The sequence below is a fragment of the Carassius auratus genome, chromosome 47, assembly GCF_003368295.1.
Source record: "Carassius auratus strain Wakin chromosome 47, ASM336829v1, whole genome shotgun sequence".
Lineage (NCBI taxonomy): Eukaryota > Metazoa > Chordata > Actinopteri > Cypriniformes > Cyprinidae > Carassius > Carassius auratus.
In genome coordinates, this window is record NC_039289.1 from 10,405,707 (window position 1) to 10,428,782 (window position 23,076).

The 23,076-nt window shown below is 37.3% G+C and overlaps 1 protein-coding gene across 3 annotated transcripts in view; it reads right to left on the bottom strand.

Annotated features, from left to right (window-relative positions):
• The window catches only part of LOC113065078 (RNA-binding protein 20-like), a 52,612-nt gene that overhangs the window by 4,220 nt on the left and 25,316 nt on the right, over positions 1 to 23,076 (bottom strand). For all 3 annotated transcript variants that reach the window (XM_026236208.1, XM_026236209.1, XM_026236210.1), the window contains exons 2-11: positions 15,566 to 16,553; positions 14,312 to 14,373; positions 13,831 to 13,928; positions 13,147 to 13,238; positions 4,334 to 4,477; positions 3,801 to 3,932; positions 3,653 to 3,732; positions 2,085 to 2,706; positions 1,705 to 1,785; positions 1,024 to 1,582 (exon numbers count right to left, since the gene is read on the bottom strand). In XM_026236208.1, the coding sequence (XP_026091993.1) occupies positions 1,024 to 1,582; positions 1,705 to 1,785; positions 2,085 to 2,706; positions 3,653 to 3,732; positions 3,801 to 3,932; positions 4,334 to 4,477; positions 13,147 to 13,238; positions 13,831 to 13,928; positions 14,312 to 14,373; positions 15,566 to 16,553 (2,858 nt within the window). The remainder of the gene's footprint in view (positions 1 to 1,023; positions 1,583 to 1,704; positions 1,786 to 2,084; positions 2,707 to 3,652; positions 3,733 to 3,800; positions 3,933 to 4,333; positions 4,478 to 13,146; positions 13,239 to 13,830; positions 13,929 to 14,311; positions 14,374 to 15,565; positions 16,554 to 23,076) is intronic.

Consider the following 23,076-nt stretch of genomic DNA (forward strand, 5'->3'; position numbering starts at 1 on the left):
AACAAATATTAGCAGAACTCACTCATGAGTTAACGGTTTAAAGTAGACTTGCTCAGTCAGTGAATCTGAACCGCTTTTGAACAGCAATCTTAATCATATGATTCTGTAATTAAACTACATATGCAGTTTTATTAGCACAATTTTGCAAGCACTTAGCTCATACAGAAGTCACTAAGTTCTTTCCGATACTCAAAGTGGGGAAATTGCATAACCAACTTGAACCTGATGCAAAATCTGAATGGGGAAATCCTTCGCCCTTCACAATATAATTCCTAATGAGGATTCCTATTGAAATTACAGTGACCACACTTACCGTATTTTTCGGACTATAAGTCGCACTGGACTATAAGTCGCATTTATTTAGAACCAAGAGCCAATAGAAAACATTACCATCTACAGCCGTGAGAGGGCGCTCTATGCTGCTCAGTGTGAGAGCCGCCCTCTCGCGGCTGAAGACGGTAATGTTTTCTATTGGTTCATTTCTCTTGGTTCATGTCAAATTAATTTTTATAAATAATTTGCACCTGACTATAAGTCGCAGGACCAGCCAAACTATGAAAAGAAGTGCGACTTATAGTCCGGAAAATACGGTAAATCTGTATGAGGAACTACCAAGTACTATTATTGTATGAGTATCAAGAAGTAAAATTCCCAAACACCCAACACCCAAGGATCTCTAAACGTTATTTTTTTCCAGCATTATTATAATGCTCGTCTTTAATAATGTTCTTAAAATCTTGGCGCAAAAACCTTATTTATATATCATTCATGGACCATTATTTCCTGAAATCTTGTAGTTGGACATTCAGAGAATATTTAAAAGTAACGTTCCCGTTATGTTTGCAAAATTCTCAAATGGAATGTTAATTTTTAAAAACTGGACATCTTGAACGTTCAGAGACCATTCAGAAATAACATTATCATCACGTATTGGAAACATTAGAAAAACGTTTTGGAACATATTTTCATTAGACGGGTCATTACAGACATTCACTAACAAACTGAGGTCAGTTGTGGGTATACCTTTCTTCTGACTGTCAACTTTGAGACATGGTTCCTTGTCGTCCATCTCTGCCGTCTTTCTCTCATCATTACTCAAGTCATTCACTTTCCCATTTTCACATGTGCTGCTGTTGTTTAGAGGACCAGCTGGCGTGGTTGCGTCGATGTGTGTATCCATATGAGTGGTGGAGCAGGCCTCCTCCAAAGCGCTCTTGAACTCCTGGGACGGGAAGAGGATGAGTTGACAGACCGGTTGTTCTGGGGCAGATGGTCTCAGGGACGTCTCTCCAGGCTTGGACTGAGCACCTCCAGAGCTTTCTGCTGGAACCAAATCCAGCAGTGGAAGCGACATAGGGTCCACCGTGCTCTCCTCACCTTCTGTTGGGGTCTTTGCGATTGGTTTAGGGCTCTCTGCTGTCGACCAGCTGGGCTCGACTCTGTGGTCCTCCTCGTGAAGATCAGGTAGATCGGGTTCAACTATAGAGTCGTCCTCTTCTCCGACTTCATCTACGGTCACCAGTTCCTCCATGCTTTTAGGATACCAGCTCTCCTCTTCTCCATCATCTACACTTTCCAGTCCCTGAGAGACATTAGAAGTACATACTTTTATTTAGAAGGGATGCAACAAATTGACCAAATGTGACAGAAAAAACTTTTTTTTTTTTTTTCAGAAAGCAAAAATGCATATGAATGAATGTTTACCTCTCTGTCACACTGTGAAGACTGTGCAGGTTTGCTGTTATTGGGAGATGCTGATCTTTCTTTGGCTCTATATTCTTCCTTCTGTAATATGTAAAAAAAAAAAAAAGATGAAAAAAAAAAAAAACAGTGCTATTTAAACATATGCAGGCACATAAAATAAAATATAAATATCTTTAAATATTTAAAGTATTTTTCTAAATATTTAAATAATCTATAATATTCAAATAAAAAAGTAATATAAATATACAAAATGGATTAAGTAAATTATACTATATTTTGAATGTTTCTTTAATGTTCTTAACTCTAAGAAAAACTTCAGTTTTGTCATTCTGAACATTATACACAGTATTACAGTAGTCTCTCAAATGTGTAGGGTGTACCTGATTTTCTGACTCTTTCTCCTCTTGATCTTGTCTCCGGCTCGGCCTCTTGCTGCGTCCTCTGTCTTCAGCTGTCCGGTTGGAGTGTGTGTCGTCCGTCACGTCTGACTCTGAGCGTCTGGGTCTGTGGTAGTCGCTGCCTTCCCTTCTCTTCGTTTTCCCTTCATGTCTCTGATGTTGCGGCCTGCTCAGTTTATCAGTTTTGTACAGTGAGTCTTTCTTGTAAAAATCATCTTTGGAGTGGTAGGAGGAGAAGGATGAACCCTGGGGGCTTCCGCGGGGGTACCAGTCCCTGCCCCGCTCGTCCCCGGGGCCCATACGTGGGCTGATCCGGTCCCCGGTTTTAAGGTAGGCTTTCCTGCGCTCAGAGAGCCATCCATTGTGTCTTTCTTCCTCGTCATTCCTCCAGTCGTCTCTCTCGCGGGGGTCTTCGTCGCCTCGGGAATGAGACGTCCAGTCCCAAGAGGCCCGGCGGGGACCCATGCCATTGCTCCAGTCAGGCCGGCAGGACGGCCCCGGTGGACTGTGGGCGGAGCTACAGGAAGTGAAGCTGGGACTGTGTGAGCGCGGACTCAGAGAACGACTGACTGGACTGCGTGATCTGGCACGCTCCGGCAGGTACCTGCACAAAAACAGCAGCGGGGTTGAGAAAAGTTTAAAACACAAAGTGACAAACTGTGGCAGGTTTATTACTTTGAAAAGCTTTCATACCATTTTCAAGAAAAGTTCAACTTTAATGATGTCATGTGGTGCAACCATGTGATTTTACACATCTTAAATTTTCAAAAAAGTTTGTAACAGAAATATATTTTAAAGGGAAAAGTTTTAGTTTGTTTGTGTTTTTACAACTACAATGAATTTTTTATTCATAAATATATATTTTTTGAGTAGATGCACCAAGTCATTTTACAAACTGAATAAAATATCTGATAAAATATTTCTAAATATTAACCAAACATTAAATATTATAAATACAATAAAAATTATGTAACCAATAATGAATTAATTTTTTTTGTTATTTTTCAAGTTTTCGATTAAAAAATTTATAAAAATTCTATATCGTAGTATTCTATATTTACTATATTTAAGTATCTAAAACAAATTAAATTTTAACCAATTAATCTATATTAAACCTAAAATAGAACATTGAAATTTTATTAATAATTCTATATTAACACACAGTCATGAAGGTCTGCAGTGGTCATCTCTGTGATGTCATTTTAATGTTTTTGTTTTCTGCACGTTGGTCACACCACGACTTAGATTTGCAAAATACATAAAACATTATTTATACTAAATATAATAATATACAAGTAGCAGATTATACCAAACTACTTAAATGTTTTTTCTTCTTTATGATGTGAGGACGGTTTCATCTCCCTGCATTTTTTAGCCTTCGTGCCTTCCAAAAAGCAACTTTTAGTTTTGAATTTAGATTTTTTTTTTTATTTGAACTTCAATAATAGAAGAGATGCATCCAGTTTATTATAAATATGAATTGCCATTTTTATGCACTGTCGAGTAAATCAGTAGATCAGTAGAGAAAAAAAAAACTCAATATTTCTCACCTGTCGATCTCCTGCATCTCGTCTCGCTCTCTCTGGCAAGTGATGTCTTGGATTATAGAGTCAACATCTTTACCTGGTTTCTGGATCAGAGAGGAAAACACTTTGAGTTGGTTTTGTTTGAATCCCATGATCAGGATGAGCTTCATACCTTCAGCTGCAGCTCCTGGTATCTCTTGGACATGCGGATCAGTAGCTTGTGTCCGTTGATGGTAGCCGGCTGCAGCTGGTAGTACTGCACCATCGCCTGCGCCGCCTCCACGTATGCCATTTCCAGAAAAGCCTGACGCCGGCGTCAAATCGTTAAAGCATGCATGAAACATAAAAGGTGTCAGATGTGATCCGAGCAGATCTTCAAGATATTCTTTTTAATTGTGTGATAAATCTTCGAGACAGTTACAAGGTCAATTCAATGCCAGGCATTTCAGGCACATGGCAAACTTGGCACTGGACCCAGAATTGGATCCAGTCTGTACTAACAGGACCAATCAAGAAGTCAAATGTGATTAATGAATCGGGGTGATGGAGACATCATCGGTGTCAGGGTTTAAATACACCTAGATAGAGTACACAAAGTGCTCATCTAAACCTATTTTTGCTCAGCCTAGCACTACGGTTTTATTTAAGACAAACTGTACGGTATATCATTGCGATCTTCTCTTCAGAGCTGAAATTGCATCCTACCTGATGCGTTGTGCGCATGAGGATGTAGTTGGTCACTTTGCCGAAGGGAAGTCCCAAGTTGATGACATCATTCTCTGTGCAGCTGCCCTCCGGGAGGTTACAGATGTGCACAACTCGTCCGGGACACGCTTTACGCTGAAGAAACTGAGGACACAACATAGATTCATTAGATATTCCATATTTTACATCTTTGTCTTAATGTTACGAATGAAATACATCAACAATGTTTAGATTAAATATATGTTCATATTTAAGATGTCTGTGATTAGCAGTTTCTGTGTGTGTTGAAACCTGCCCCTGATGTGCTCACTAATGCCCCCTACTGCTGCTGAAATACAACATTCACCTAGCATTGCCACAAAACATGCCCAAACCAAACCTGGATTCAGATCGCAACATAGCACTGAGTCTGCACTGTTAAAGGTGCACAATGATATTGCTCGGTTTGTTGATGCCAAGAGCCCTGTTATTCTAGTGCTACTTGATCTCATGGCGGCCTTTGATACAGTGGACCATGAAGTCCTTCTGTCTCGCCTTAATCACTCTGTTTGCATTCAAGGCACAGCCTCATCATATATGACCAATAGAACCTTTTCTGTAGTGATTGGGGACTTGTCCTCCTCCACCACTTCTCTCTCTTGCGGGGTGCCACAAGGTTCTATTCTCGGCCCCATTTTATTTTCACTTTACATGCTGCCTCTCTGGTCCATTATAGCCAGGCACAATATAGCTTTTCACTGCTATGCTAATGATTTGCAAATTTATTTGCCTATGAGTCCAAAGAAATGCTGACGCAGTTGGGTCACTAATTGATTTTATTTATGATATTAAACTATGGCTACAGCAAAATTTCCTTCAACTAAATGAATGAATATATAATATTTGGAGAGTCTGGAACTTCTGACTTTGATGTGCCGACCTCAAAGCTTGGACCAACTGTCAGAAATCTTGGTGTGACTTTTGATAGACAAATTGACAGCGTGGTTAAAAATAGTTTTTTTTTTTTCAGCTACATCTTTTGGCCTAGGTTAAGCCATTTTTGGATCGCTCTGACCTTGAGAAAACTATTCATGCTTTTATCAGTTCAAGATTAGATTATTGTAATGCGCTTTATACTGGTGTCTCACAGTCATCTCTTAGGCGCCTTCAGCTGGTGCAGAATGCTGTAGCCCGTCTTTTAACTAACATTCGCAAACGTGAGCACATAACCCCAATTCTTTATTTGCTCCACTGGCTTCTTTTAGAGTTGTTTTTTAAATTTTATTTGTTTGTTTTTAAAGCACTCAATGGTCTTGCCCCACCTTATGTAACGGAGATGCTGGTTTTTTCGTCAACCACACGGGGTTCTTAGGTCAACAAATCAACTTTGCTGGAAGTCCCAAGGTCACAGTACAAACACTGGGGTGACCGGGCTTTTTCTGTAGCTGGGTCAAGACTCTGGAATAAGCTTCCGGCTAATATGCGCACCATTACTGACCTGGGCCTTTTTAAAGCAAAGCTTAAAACGTAGTTATTTAGACTAGCTTAGTCATTTAAACTAACTTAGTTATTTAAAATTTTTGTGTATTATATGTATTTTCTTTTTTTATTGGAAAGCACTTTGGATCACCTCAAGTGTTGTAAAGGGCTGTATAAATAAATGTTGATTTATTGATTGATCTACACTTCAATTCAAACATTTGTGATCAGAAATATTTTTACTGTTTTTGAAAAGTTTCTTCTGCTCATTAAGGCTGTACCAAAGATACAGTAAAATCAGCAATATTGTGAAATATTATTACAATTTAAACCGTTTCTGTTTAAGTAAATTATAAGCAATTTTTTAATTATATTTAAAATTATAAGCCATTACTCCAGTCTTCAGAGTCATATGATTCTTCAGAAATAATTATAATATGTTGATTTGCTACTCAAGAAACTTCTGTTATTATTACATGAGTTGTGCTGCTTCATATTTTCATTGGAAACTGTGAATTATTATTATTAATTTTCAGATTATTTAATAAACAGAAAACAACATTTTTATTATATATATTATAAAGAGTTACATTATAAATGTCTTTACTTAGAATTAATAAATTGTATGCATTCTCTCTTAATAAATGTTTTCATTTCTTGCAACAATTTTAAAAAAAATGAATTCTGACTTATGACAAACTTTTATGGTAGCACATATTATATCTGTACCACAATATGACTATTATTATTTATTTATAAATGATGTATATTATTCAACAGGAAATATAATTAAAAAAATGAAAACTACCTTTTTATACCTGTACATACAGCAAAATATAAATACTGTAAAAAACATGCTAATGTAATTTCCCTGACAGTAATATAAGCTAGATTGAGGTTGGATGTGTACAGGGAGTTTTCACATGGAGGTGGCAGGACTTGATTGACAGCAGCAAGTGTGAGAGCCGCTCAGCCCACATGAGCACAGGGTCAGAGACGAGGGTCAGGGTTTACACTGCAATTTACACACCACATGATAAGTATTAGTATTAGCACACAGAGATCCAGAGTGTGTGAGAAATTATTAATTATCATGACTGCTGATCGTGACGATCCTGTCATCCGTGGAAATGATTCAATCGTCAGACTCGGACCGGATCTCAAATAGGTGCCAAAAAGGCACAGAATGTGACAACCCCTAGCAAATTCAAAGCCTTAAACCAATGTTAATCTAGACACGGTTGATTTCTGGGTTTATCTGTGGCTGGCCGCTGACCGACTCTAACAGTCGGAGCTGAGCTCCTGATAATTCTATGAATGGCTTCCTGCCAGACTTTCCTTTTGGCCAAATGTGCCAAAAAGGTCACATTAGATCTACCTCCATAAACACATACCACAATAGACCACCAAACAGGCTGTTTATGCCTCTGCTATATGCTATACAAGTCAGTGTGTAACCGTGAATGGCTTCTGTATGCTGGGCTAGTAAAATGCAACACCAGTGTTTTGGAGTTCGTTCAGCTTATTGTAGGCAGTCGAAGATTGTTGAGTGGCTCCATGTTCTGGAAATGAAGGTGATTATGTTGAAATGCTGGGTGAAACATAACTCTGGCAGTGCAGTGAAACCCTGAGGGGCTGTGGCTGCTGCTGATTGGCTGATTTTTTTTTATGGTTGTTCTAACAAAGCACCAAAGCAGCGAAAAATCTTAGCTGTCACTGAGGCCGTACCCTTAAGGCCCCGGTATACTTCAGACAAAGTTCATTTTCATTCTTCATTAAACTGGATAAATTGTTACACCTTTTTTATATTTTATGTGGTGTCATGATTTACTTTCAATAAAAAACAAAGGTTTATTATTGTATGTTCGTTTGGCATTTCATTTATTGTATAGCCTTTAAATTCGCTTATTAAAAGAGCAACAGCAGGAGCAGCAGCAGCAGTTTGGTGTAACATTTATTTGAAACATGTATTTGGTACTTGCTACTTTATATCTTTACTCTTTCCTTTCATGGCTTTGGAAAACTTATCTTGGATATCTCTCTGCGTCGCTTTTTGCATAACTCCAGGGTGTTGACACCTAGCTTCTTTTCAATTTCTTTCTAGGAATTAATGCTTTCTCTGAATCTTTAGAGTCTTTCCGTTAGTGTTCGCATAGGTGCAGTTATATTTGTGCCAGGTCAGCCATTGGACACTACAGTGTATTCAAGTTGTTAGTGACTAGGAGATGTTGTTCTGTCTTGCCTTACCTTCATTAAATGAGAAACGAACCAAGAAATAAATCGTACGTCAAAGAAGGTGGAGTTTCAGAACACACGCATCAACTGCGTAACAACCACGGACCAATAGAAACTCAAAGGTGTTTAGGAGCCGAAACGAGTTCCCCCAGATAGTTCACTTTGTTCAGCTGTTTCGAACTGCTGAAACTAACTCAAAACTATCTTTGTTTTGGTCTGATTTTGTTCGAAATGACGTCATATCAGTTCGTTCTTTGATTTCGTTTGAAGTATATCGGGGCCTTAAGATACAAAAGCTTAAAGTTACATGTGTACCTTATTTACCCCTAAATGGTAAAAATGTATTCCTTTCAAAAGGTTACTGCAGCTGTATTGTACATATTTTGTTTTGTTAAAAAAAATTCGTGTTTCAAACAGGTTTCCCCAATCACATTTTCCGTTAGTCATTGGTTGGCCAAACGGATAGCCACACCCCCAAACTCGTGCGATTGGTTAAGTCGGTGTTGCTATGCTGGGCTGGTCGGGATTCGTAAACCAACAGCGTAATGTTTTGAAATCAAGAGTGGCTTCAAAGGCGCATTTTGATGTGAAATCAACCTACAAAGTTGCCTCTGGTTATTAAGTTGTAGGGTTATTTTAATACCAATATGCTTTTTATTAATATTTTTAGGCATTTTATTTTTTAGTTTTCATTTAAATTTTAGTAATTTAGTTTTTTAGTGTTAAATTTTTCTATATATAGTTTATTTTAGTTTTAATTGTAGGTATTTTTGAACATCAACTTACAGCAAATGAAAATAAGGAATACTGCCTTGGCTTGCATAAAATATAAATTTTTACGACTTTTATACTTTCATTTGGTAAATGTTTATTTTATTTCAAATAAGACAATGTGTGATATAGTCACACTTTAGTTTTAGTTAACTACATTAGTGATAAGTTGTGATAAAATTAAGTTGTGATAACGCATTTTAACACCAAATAAAGATGAGAAATAACTATATATATATATATATATATATATATATATATATATATATATATATATATATATATATATATATATATATATATATATATATATATATATATATATATATATGAGATTAGATAACTGTTAAATGTCTTTTGTATGGCAACAAATATGGCATATTTCTATACAATATAAATGCGAACATACAGTAATTTGTGTGGAAAATCCATATAACACATTATTTTGAATAATTCTGTCATGTGACATTATGGGACAGTGACATGACTTTTTAATGAATTCATTTTTTTTTCCTTTTTACATTTTTTTTAGATGTGCTAGCAGTGTCAGTGTCACGGGTTTAACAAACTGCTTTGGATAAAATGCATAAATACAATTTCAATCCAGATTTTTTTTTAAAGCAATATCCCAAAATTTTCATTAAAATATTTCAAATTTAACTCAGAAATTGCTAGTTATTTTTACAAAAAGTTACAAGGAAATGACAAGTAACACTTTAATTAGTTGTGAATTTTTCTAGTAGAAAAACTGAAACAGCTTTTCCTTATAAAACATACTCCAATTATCTACAAAACTGTTATGATATGTAGCATAGATTATGTTCATTATTACCAGTAAAATGTAACTGAATTTTCCACATAGCAAAAATATTTTTCAGTCACTGTCTACTCCAACATCTGTCACCATTTATTTTGTTATAAAAATGTATTGGTACTTTGATTACATCTATTTTTTATTCAACTGTAACAGAATACAGTAGTGCTATATCATGGATGTCAACAGACAATGACACTTGGCAACAAATGAAGAGATTTGTCGTGAGCACATCATATATTAGGAGAACGAAAGGCATTCTCTTTGGAGATCTAGCGATGATGGACACCGTATCACGCTACAGATACATCTGTTCACTTATCTAGAGAGGGTTTAAACTGCTTCACACAGGCCCTGAAACAGGTTCGTCTGAAATCTATAGCATGCACTTTCTGAATTTCATCTGAAATCTCATGGCATTCCCGCTGTCAGGAAGCCTTTATCCTCCAAAGATCAGGTTACGATTCTGTGGACTCGAACTGAATTCCCAGCCACAGAGCCTTTAAAGAATCCTGGAACACATCACACACTTTTTGACTACTTGCCCGGATCTGTCAAAACCATGAATTTCTTTGTGTACTGATTTTTGAAACAGAGTGTGAGTCTATGCATCCTTTCACATGATAAACTGAAAACTAAAAGAGTTATAAAAGCACCGCTGAGGTACAGCTGCTATAAAACAGGTGGGTTTAATAGGAGCTAACATTAGCCCATGCCTCTCCAGTGGACTAAATCATAAATAACTTGGCTAAAAAGACGACCATAAAGAATCTTTGGGCAAATCTCTGAATCCACAAGCTGGCAACCGCATAAAATACTGTCCTGCACACAGGACATGCTTTCAATTATAGGTGGCAGACATCTGTGCAAGGTCAGAGAATCTAATCCTAAACAATGCTTCACATCGTCCATATGTGAAGACCCATCAGTCACACTCAGCCGTCTGTCTGAGCATGACTTGCATAACTACAGTTCACTTAAACAAAGAACGAGCGGGAGAGGTGAAATGAAAAACAGAAGACAAACCAATGACCAGAATAATGTCGATCAGTTTTTTTAGCTGGAATGCAAACCAAGATAAATAAATCAATCAATCAATCAAAACTAAAAACCAAAATTAAAACGGGTGGTTTCCGCCAAAATCAGTATTTTATCTGGTCGGTATTGAAAAGTCAATTTTTATTTCTACGCAAAATGCGATATTCGCAGAGTTATCAGGTCATGTTTTCTAAAAAAATTTCCAAACTACGATAAACGACAATCTACCTTTTTTGCAAAATGCGATATATCCACTCAACCAATCACAGCACACCATTCCACACACTGTAAATTGTAACAACCAATCACAGTGCACCATTCCACGCACTGTAAACTGTAACAACCAATCACAGCGCACCATTCCACACACTCTAGAAAGTAATGGCATTGCTTTGAATACACTCCACATCCTAGTTTTCCTCATCTACTTAGTACTTTATGATCAACAATCAAGGGCTGCATGATATATTGCATCTGATTGCCATCCGCATCTCGTCAGTAAAGCTGGTTCTGTGATTAATATTACTGGTTATTCTCCTTCACGTGCTTTCAGATGGAAATTATTCAGATGCATTTAATACACAAAGCTGACAAGCTAGGCTACATAATTCATTAGATGAACACAATATTGCGATATTGCGTAGCTTGTCAGTGTTAGTGTTTTTATTAATGCCATTTATGTTTTTGTTAATACAGCACATAGTTCTAGTCAACTAAATGAATGTAACATGGCAAAGATGAATGCACTTTTGGAAGTTGAATGTAAGGGAAATGTCATTTTTGAATTTCTGTGTTCTAATGTGATATTGTTCATGTTGAAATTTTATTTTATTGCTGTAATTAATTTATAGCATTAACAAGATGACCTATTGAATTCTTGTTGGAACAGATTGACTGATGAATGTATTTTAGTCCAGTGTCTCTGTATAACAATAGTACTGACAAAGTTCAGAGGCTGTCATATGTGGATCAACTTACTATGTTGTGTATTTTCATCAGTTTCGAAATGAAAAATAACTTCATATTGATTAAATGGATTTATTGCATTTTGAGAAAAAAAGAGTATCATGGATTTATTGCATTGGGGGGAAGGGCAATACAATTTAATATTAAAGCTGCAGTAGGTAACTTTTGTGAAAAATGTATTTTTTACATATTTGTAAATATGTAAAAATATGTGTGCTATCATTATGTCCTGACAGTAGAATATGAGACAGATAATCTGTGAAAAAATCAAGCTCCTCTGGCTCCTCCCAGTGCTCCTATTGCCATTTGCAGAAATTCATCCGCTCCCGTTAAGAAACAGCCAATTAGAGCTGCGGTCCATAACTTTTTTAAATGTATATAATAAGTGAGTATACCATGAATCCATTTTCCAAACTGTGTTTTTAGCTTGTCCTGAATCAATAGGGTGCACCTATAATAAGTGTTTATATTCGGACTATTTTAGATTGCTTCGGGGATACCGCGGCGGAGTAACCCAGTTCCTTTGTGATTCTTCATAGACATAAAAAGAGAGAAGTAGCAAGACGCAAGCAGTTCTGTTTATTAACCGCTAGAACGTCAAAAGTTACGAACGATTTGAATTTACGTTATAACCTAAAGATGCTATGTGAAAGTTTGCCAATTTATTTATTGCGTTTTGGAACCAAACTCTTCATATATAGACAAATATTAATATATATAATGTGAAAATTATATATATATATAAAATGTATTCTTTCTGACCATGATACTGTGCTTTGTATCATGGGTGGTAGATTTTTTTCTAATCACTCAGCACTGGCAGGTCGGGCAAAAAGTTAATTTTGGAGCCTGATCACACAGCTAAATAAAGTCCCCAGACAACAAAAACTAGTGTTAGTTTTCACATGGGACAAGATCTGTCTGGCCTGATGAATTCCCACCTTATTACAACAGCACGACAACATAACTACCTGAACCGAGTGTGATCGGCACCTATTGATTTACCTGAAAAATGCAATTGTGCTGGAAAGTTTTCAAAGCTATATATTCACAACCCTTGATACAGAAACAATCCCATATTGATGCTACCAAACTAAACTCTTTACTAACAGTGACTGAGCCATACAAAACTGCTGGCTTCCACCTGCTCTCAACAAGCTCTAGCAGTGGAGATGGCTCAGTTGTCCTTAATAATAATAACCGTTAGACTGTGATAATAAGCACTAAGTAATCTGTCAGTCGGTGAAATAGTGTGACCTAAATATAGCACATTCTGTATCTCAACACTCTTGGCTTCTTTACAAACCCTGTGAGCTAAAAGGCAAAAATAACACCGCTATGAGGTAACCCAACAAACATTCACAAATAAAGACCTCATCAACTAGAGCTAGGTGACATTTTTAAAATTGCACAACTACTACAATGTTTAAATTGTGTTTCTTAAAAAGCCAACGGCAAATATCATGTGAATCTTAATCAAAATAAAAATAAAGATAAAAACATCTGTTTAATTGTCCATTTTAACCCTTACCCCTGCTTGGTGCGAAGTAAATCCCGCCCCTGTGAGAGGAAATGACTTCATGGCTGTGGCAGGCAAATACGAAGCACTTCCAGTTGAAACATCTGTAGAAAACATTAAACGGCACTTCAGATATTGTTATATAATAAATGTCGAGTACAATTGTCTACAATACATCTGATCTGTCTAGAACACATCTGATCAGCAAAAGAATTGAGGAAACACTAAATAGTTCGACTAACGTATTTTTCTGTTGATGTATTTTCTATTGAAACAGGAAGTTGTGGCAAGGAATACTGAAGGGCTTGAAGTTCTTGATGCAGATGAAGTGTTCTTTAAAAGACATCTTGCAGACGTACCCGTGCTATCTGGGTTGTGTCTTGATAATGCTAGTCAACTGTGGTATCAGAGAAGTACACTAGTATAAATGGCACAAAAGCTAATCTATAAGATAGTTAAAAAGATATCAAGACAAGAAACACGTTTAATAAAAATGACCAGTGACAAGTTTTTTCGGTCATTTCTGACAAACAAAAACACTGGTGTTAGCACGTCGTTCAGTGTGCAAGTTTGTAGACACTCCGCTCCCCCGCCACAGCCCTAAAAATAGAGTCCTCTAAAATCATGTCCCTGAGCTTTCAGCCTCCTGAATTTTCAGCACTTACACTGTACTACAGATTAGGAGATCTGAGTTACCTTGACTGGCAGCCGACGTGTATGCCATAGTGTTACTCAATACCATGTTGAGACATCCTTCAGATGATACTGGAAAGTGCACTGCTCCGAGCGTTGGACTGTGAAGAGACAGCACTGCATTTAGATCATCAATCCCAGTGCATCTGGTCTGACTAGATCTTATGACAGTTCAAAATTCAGGTCATAACAATCTCTATATAGAAGCAGACTCTTCATAAAATAACTGTGTTTAATAAGGAGATTGGCTGTACTCATTAAACGCTTAACAAGAGAATCACAGGTGATGATCAAATCAAAGATCAGATCAAAATAGACAAATAACAAGCCCATAAAAACTATCTTGTTTCTACACCAGGTTAGCAACTATTACTGTAGCTGCCCACACATCAGAGTTAGCTGATGGATTATCACAATCATAAGACTTAGAAATACACTTTTTTTATTGTAACATGGTACAAAAGGAAATTTTCTTTTTACTCACCTTTCGGTGTAGAGTGAACAGTTCTGTAGATGTAACTTGCCCTTCACATGCTGGTCCCAGTCCTGAAAACAGCGCACACACGCACACACACACACACACACACACACGATATGCCTGTCAGATAGACTTCATTACGATCCTTCTCTATGAGAGTGAGAGATTCCCCCTGGTGTAGCCAGAACCTGGGCCAATTAGAAAGCTAGTGGTTCACAGCAGAGAAAAGCCAAGCAATAGTTGAGAACGAATGCAATTGTGGCAAAATCTTGCAGAACAACTGTGTCCTTGCCCCCTCTAAACCTCCCTCCACTCAGCACATGCCAGCTGCTACAAAAGCATTCACACCCTAGAGTAACCAATGAGCCCATTTTAAACAAGAATCAAGGCCCCGTCCACACGGAGACGGAGCTTACCCCAATCCGTTCTTTTTTTTCCTCGTCTCAAGAAATATCCGCGTCCACACAAAACCGCAAAATGTTGTAGTATACATGCCAGACCAGTATGTGGCGCTGTAATTCTGCCACAGAGATACACAAAAAATAGAGAAGAAGACTTGGACTATGCTCATAAACCATGCGTGTGAGATGTGGGTTGATGACGTCTTCGTTTCAGAAAATATACGGATTAGCCCTGCAGACGAAAACGCAAAGACGGCGTTTTCAAATTTATCCACTCTGGGACCTGGTTTAAAAAAATAGCGGTTTCACCTTGCGAAAACGCCGGATCCGTGTGGACGAAACGCCTATCCGATAAAACATTTGTGCGTATTCACAGAAACGCGTCTCCGTGTGGACGGGGCCCAAGAGAACCCTCTCAGTTCTGCAGAAATAGCTGGAAAGAACAGTTGCTGCTGTCAAGACAACTGGATCTCAATTATGTATACTGAATGCTGGAGCTGAGACATCAGGACAAACTTATGTAGATATGGTGCACAATACATTTGCAGAATTCAAAGCTTAACATAAATTTGGCACATCAAGGGAAACAATTTAAGCTTTGGGAGGTTTGTCTTAGCTATTTAATTACATTCAAACCTAGTATTGACATCCCAATACCAATTTGATCCCATCTTGTATCATCTGATCTCAACTGGAAATTGCTAAATACAGTTTGTAACGGAATCCAAAATTTTGTCTGATCCAGCCAACATTCAGAGTAATTGGTAGTGTGAATGCCATTCTATTTTTGAGAGTGGTGTGAATGGGCCATTTCCTTTAAACTCAACCAACAGGATCTACTCAAGATCTAACTACTCACCTTTAGGTTGTAAACCTTCTTCTCACAAATGGTGCACTGATGGGGTAGGTGTGAAGGTGTTTTCCCATTGTAGTCATTGAACTGGTGGGGTTGCAATTGCAAGGTCACCCTTTCCTCACTCTGGGAAACCTGTGGCTGCTGTTGAAATCCCCCTTGCTGCCCAAGGGGTGGCCCAATCCTTGGGCCACATGTTGAGTTGAATTTAGGATCTGCTGTTGGTTCCTCTGGGTTATACAACTCCGCTCTCTGACCCACGAACCCTGGTCCAGGTGGTACCCAACCACCAGAACCTGTTCCTGTACCCATATCCATCTTCCCCAAGTTGATCGGACCTTTCCATTGATCCTTAGAGGCTGATCCAAGATTCTGATCATTGCTTCCTCCCATGAAACAAGTTTGTTGTACTGGTGTTTCTGAGGAGTAAAAATTGCTGTGGACATTGCTTCCGGGTTGTGTGGCTCCACCATACTGTCTCCCATCACATGATTTACTAGTAACCACTGAAGCCCCTCCCAGATATCCAAACTGCAAGCGACGGTCCGTGTCCATCGAAAATGTTCCAGCCTTTTTGCTGAAATCGTTGTGCTGACCAGCTTTCTGATTGGACACCCCACTGTAGTTGGTGGGCCTAATTCCCGTGGGACTTGGGGCAAAGCCACCACCAACTAATTGTCCCAGTGAAGCATTTGGTGGTGGGAAGGCTATGGGTGGTGGTGGAAAGGCTCCACTGTGGGCTTGGGCCATGCTGGAACCCCGTAGATGGTTAAAGAGTGGCTGGGACATGGCCACATTGGAAAGAACCTGATTTAGGACAGTGGCTGCAGTGGCAGTATTGCTGGTCTGGGCGAGTTTGAGGCGGTGTAGGGTAAGCTGGGCCTGAAGCTGAGCAAGCTGAAGACTGGCAGGACTCAGCAGCAGGTTCTGACCCACTCCACCATGAGCACTAGACAGAGGAGCAGACTTATTATCAAGCTTTTCTCCTGAGGTACTGTGGAGAGAAAAATAACACTTCATCAGTTAAATGACCAAGATACATGGCAAATGTACACAGTAAAAACTACACATCAACAAGTGACTATGCAAACTGTTACATTGGTCACAAATTTACTGAGAACTCTTAAAACTGAAAAGGTGTTGTTTTGCAAAACCTCAAGGTGCTGAAATGGGTTTTTGTACAGTTCAGAAACATTCTTCCTGGCCTGACATGAGAACTGAAACTCTAGACTCACTGTCCCTGTTTCAGTGGACTGATTAATGCACTCACGTGCTTGCTAAATTTAGCAAGCACTACTATCAATCAAAATATCTATGCAAGCCTGATACCATTCTAGCTGAGCACACACCCTCCAAGCCAAGAAACGAAATAAGTGGCAAAGCCCCAAGGGAAAGTTGTATTAGTGGTGAAAGAGGGAACAACAATGTTTCTCAAAGGTACAGGCCATGATAAAGGGATTTTGTAGTCCTTTAACCTCAGAGGTTGTTTATGAAGTATATTCCAGGTGTTCTGGTTTTTCAAATACAGACCAAGGTTATACATGAGTAGTCAAGAAAGAGCCGGAACAAGGGGAGGCCCTTGGATCATTTCAGATCTGAATTTGTGCAACTGAATCTTTTGGTGGGATTTACACCTCTCAAGAGTAGTGCTGGAGTCATTTAAGATTATGACATGGACTTACAGGACATAAAGTTCACACATCAATACCGGCTCTAAATAAATTATCCCCCAGACCAGAAGATAATAAGATAAGAGTTTTTTTCTGCTTTTGTACTCATTACACAAATGTCCACATTTATTACACATATTTCATTAAAGATTTGCATGCAGGAGACAGATCATAGTTGCATTCTGATTTACAGCACTCCTACATAGTGTTCAGGACTTAAGGGGTAATTTATCTCTCCACTTTCTGTTAAAGGTAGGGTAGGCGATTTCGAATAGGCAAGGAATAGCAAGCTAGCTTTGAAAACAAGATACACCCTCCCAGCAAATTACTCTCCAAAGCCATGTCTCCTCCAATACACATGAACGCAAACAGTCAGACCAGAGACTAACCAGCGACATGATGAGAAACGTGTTGGTGGAGGGTTGAATGAAGTGCTGTCAGATTTCCTCATGTCTCATTCACCGGTGTGAAAACATTACAGTTCAAAGTGCGTAATATTACAATAATAACACCATCCATTCTAGCTCTGTCTGCAATAGTGTACTGGAATGCACCGAAGACATCAGATCATGTCTGTGTGAACAGGGTGCGTGTAGGCATGCAAATACATATGTTGACAGGTAGGTATTACAGCCTATCGTTGCTCTCACGGGGTCGAGGCACATGACTGGACAAAAATGTTATGGTCCTATGACTTTCACAGATGATATAAATACATATTAATTTAGACCGGTTAACTTAGTGATTGCTATTGGGATGTGCAGTGGCGGCTGGTAAATAGCGGGTGCTTGGGCGCCACCCCCCTCAAGTTAGCCAGGGAAGAAGCCTACTTATATATGTTTAAGAACATATAAAAAATAAGTTTAATATATATTGCAAAATATCAAAAATCAAAACTGCATTTCGTTTGTGGTGTGTGAGCACAGGGCAGCAGACAAATGGGTGTCTATTGGCGCTTTTCCACTGTGTGGTACGATTTGGCTTGGCTTGGCATGGCTTTCACTGGCTGTGCTGATTTCAGTCTAGCGGTTCTGTTGTGTTTGCATCGCAAGTTCAGTGGCACAGGTAGTGACAATTCTCTCCGTCCAATCCATGATCAGAAGAGTTTATATGTCAACTTTTGGTAACGGTATGGTTCACTTGGAACCTCAACCAAGGTGGTACTAAAAAAAGTACCAGGTACTGTGCCCAGTGGAAAACCCCCCAAAAGTAAATCCTTACGTTGCCATGCCATAGCATGCAGTGGAAAAGCGCCATATTAGATCTGTAAACTTTTGAAAAGCATGTGACTTGAAGCTGAGTTCTAATTGGCTTCTTTCAGATTTTCCTCGGGGCATGGCCTCCCACTTTCGATTTTAACAAAACAGTATTGTTTTTTTGTTTTTTTTTTTGGCCTCATGTGATTGGATCTTTAAATTAGATTTTATCTTTACAAAAAATCTTTTCATATGACCTTAAAAAATATATTGCCTATTAACATGCAGATCATAGAGCTTGCCATGGACAGAGTTGGTAGTTCACGGGCTCCTTATGATTTTGAGTCTCATTAGGCCCTGTCCACAAGAACGCTTGGTTATTCCAAAACCGCAGCTTTTTCTATGTGGTTTGGCCGTTCGTCCACACGCAAACGCAGTACCAGGTTACTGAAACAGAACATTTTTGAAAACTCCTGCCAGAGAGAAGACTTTCAAAAACTCCGGTTGCAGTGTTATCATGTAGACAGAGAAATGTGAGATTTTGGGTTGTGACGTCAGAGCATGCGCAGTTATCTCCGTCTAAGGTAAACTTTTTCAGGTTTCTGATTGGCCAACATGGCTTTACGGTTCAGAATATATTGCCACCTGTTGGCTTGGCATGCTCTTTACAGTGTTTCACAGCATGTGTTTGCGCTATCACGTGGATGGATTTTTTTTTTTTTTAATGGGAGGAAAAACTCATGGACATGGCCTAAAAGGTGGTGGAATATACTTTGAAGAGTTACACCGGGCATTATTGGAACATATCCCAGGGTGAAAGTGTAAGAACAAATCAAAATATCTATATCCAAAGCACATGGTTACATCATTATTTCTAGCATTAGTCTAATAAATATAGAGTTGCAGTGAGAAATTGGCAACCAGGCCACCTCTGTTTCAAGCACTCCTGATATTTATGCAGGGATATAGAGACTTTCATCTCTCAATGACATTACACAGCAAGAGTTAGGCTAACCAACTGCTAGAGTTAATACGGATACATATGGTTAATACATATGGATATTTGTTTCATTGTTGTTATAATATAGCTAATGGTTTATGATGCTTCAAAATGAAAAAAAAAAAAAAAAAATTAAGAAATGCACATAAAATAAGTTTTATTAGTTATTATTATTGTTATTATCATTATTCAGATCACATCTATAGTTATAATATTGGATTGTTGTTAGCATGTACCATAGTGCTTCTTATGACTTGAAAGGTACTTAATATCTTTGTGGACATTAAAATAAATAAAACTTATTTCTCAGACCACAAATAGATATAGATATCAGTTTCATTAAAGGTTTGTTATTAGCAAGACAGCTTGTAGCCAAGAGCTACTTATATGTTGAAAGGCACTTTATATCTTTGTGGAAACTAAAAAATGTACATACAGTTTTATTTTATTGTTATAAGCAGTACAAGCAGTAAACTGGTACTTAAATACGGGTGTCTATTACCAAGTTACTCTTTAGCCTGGACAACCTGGCATGTGAAACGGCATGCAAAAATGTAACGGAAATCTTGGGCTAAGACACAACATACATAAATGAGATTTTATGGTACAACTGGCCTTTGAGACCCAACAGCTGCTCAACTGTAGCATACCACAATTAAGAGTGCAGAAAGGGAGCCAACAATGGATTTAAAAAGTCTAGTTTCATGGTTGGCATGCTATAATATGATCTTACACATCATAAGTGCACGTAAACGCAACCACTGACTCTCTCAGTTTGGGTTTCAAAAATATTGTAACGTTAGTTGCACTTAAGTAAAGCTTAATTCCTAAAGCACATTTAGTTTATTTTAATAGATTCGTTTGACAGATTTGCTTTTATTCCTCTAAAAACCTTATTTGCACATTGTTAATAAGTTGTAGTGTTACTTTTTTGGTATTTTGTCATAAAATTTATCAAAATGATTGAATATCATTGACAAAATCAAAACTGGATAAACAAAGTTTGCTTGCGCCACTAAAGAGGACTGCTAGATATTACATCTTCATGACTCAAAAGCCCAAAATACACCAGTGACACACAACACATCATGCTCATCTACCACCACAAACTAATACGGCTCTCACAGCTGCCCGCTGGCTTCTGCACTCGAGTCGTCTCATATAAGCAGAGGATCCAGGTGTCAAATGCCCTTCGCCAATTAATAAAAGCCCGTCTTAGGACAGGAAATGTGCGGAGCATAATTATACGCTATTGTGCATGTACAATGTCTTTGCACCAATCAGGGCCGTGGGAAGGAACAATCTGTGACTCTTCGTCTGTCTCTAGATAATCCTGGGGTAAATTGGCAAGAGCACAGAGGTCACGCCCCGCCGACCTCATGATGTGACAAACTGTGTCCCGAAAGCAACTGTTTATAAGAGCTGAACTTTTATTGGCTGGAAATGCATGACATCATGCCTCAGATTCAGTCTGCAGTACCTTCTAATAAAACAGCTCTTCAGTACATGTTAACAAAAGTGGACGAAATGTTTGAGCAAACATAAAATGGAAATGATGAAAATATATATACAAAAAATATTATTATGGTTATTGTTATTGTAGCTATTACACTGACAACTTAAACCTAACCTTAACCCATGAAGATACCATCTATTACCCGGTACTTTCTTGGTTAAATACACTGTTAGATGTACTAACAGTACAGTACAACAGTGCAGTAAAATAAAGTGTAACCATTTAAAAAAATAAAACAATACATTAAAATGTTCAAATGTGTCAGTAAAAATTTATTTTGATTACAAAAAAATTATAATTTGAGTAAATGCAGTTCTTTTGAATTTTCTATTCATCAATGAACATAGAAATTTTTTTAATCACCATTTCCAACAAAAATATGAAGCAGCACGACTGTTTTCAACACTTATCATAAGAAATGTTTCTTGAGCATCAAATCAGCACATTTGAATGATTTCTGAAGGATTATGTGACTGAAGAATGGATGATGCTGAAAATTCAGCTTTGATCACAGAAATAATTTACAGTATTAATTATATTCCAATAGAAAAATTACAGTTATTGTAATAATATTTCACAATTTTACTTAAAAGTTTTTTTTTTTCTTTTTATTGTATATTTGTTCAAATAAATGCTGAACATTAGAGACTAGACTTATTTCAAAAACATTTTTTTTTTGAACAGTAGTTCTCCAGTCTTGCAACAACATTTGCATTCACTACAATATTTCAAAAACAGCATTTATTAGCACAGGCAACAAAGAATTGAGAAAATCCACAAAGAAACCACAACTACTGAAAATATATTTAACATTGTCTACCCATGTGCCTACGGATAGTACATAACAATAACCGTGCATGTTAAATAGTACCAGGCATTCAGGTAGCAAACATAATAAAAAATGGTTTTAGTATAGTTTTTAGTTTGAAATTGGAAAGTTATGTGGCTGTATTTACTGTAACGTTGGTTTTTTTTATCGTAGTTTCATGTTTTAAATGTTGTGTGTGATGTTCTGCTCCTGTAAAGCATTATATATTCTTTAAATTGAAAAATGTTCTCAATTTAAAGCAACTCTGATTTATTGCCCCTTTTGATAATTTTTTGGCATGTTAAAAGTAATGCTAAAATAAATTTACCCGTTTAATTTGGGAATTAAACTGTACTTAACCATAAAATCTTACATTTAATTCAGAAGTCTCAAGAAACACATCTCCCCTTTAATTTATATATATATATATATAAAAAAAACATTAACATTAACAGTTCAACCAGGAAATCAGAGACCGTCTATCCTGACTGAAAACCCTTACAAACTTATAACGTTGCGCATATATACAGTATCCGTATTCAGTTACTGCTTACAGGGGCATCTGGTGTCTGTAATGTACTGCATGTAGAAGCTTTCTTTTCACATCAGCACACTTAACTGAACTTAAAAGTGTAAACATACAAATTATGATACATTACAAGTACTTTAGTTTTATAAGAGAACAAAAATTATTTGTGTTTATACTGTACTGTTATTTATTCCATTTAGGAGTTTTGAAAAGTTCCATTTATTATAAGTTTGTAATAATGTATTTCAAATGCAATATGCAGCCTTTTTTATCAATATTAGAATTCTTCCTTTTCAGAAACATACAAATTTTAATCACTTTGATACAAAATTATGTTAAATGATACGGCGAACACTGAACGTGCAACTGTTCAATTAAGGACCTTTTTCAACCTGTCTGTTCCTTTTATTGATTGGTGTAACTCCATGGGAAATCAATTTTCACTCAGAAATTGATAATACATTTCACAAACAACTACACAAAAACGTCAAGTAACACATTCAGTTTAACATGAAATTTGGAAGTAGAAACATTAAAACAGTATTTCCTTCCAATAATATTTTAATCGAATCTAACCAATAATATATATATATATATATATATATATATATATATATATATAAAAAATAAAATAAAATGAGAGTGTAATGAGGTTGATTCAGTTATGTTAAATTGAGTAAATAAAAACTTTTTTACATCAATTAAACCAGTTTCTTTAGACGCTTTAGGACACATCACCAAAAGACAAACATTTAAAAATGCACCCATACCCAAAATGTAAAATTTGCAACCTCCAAA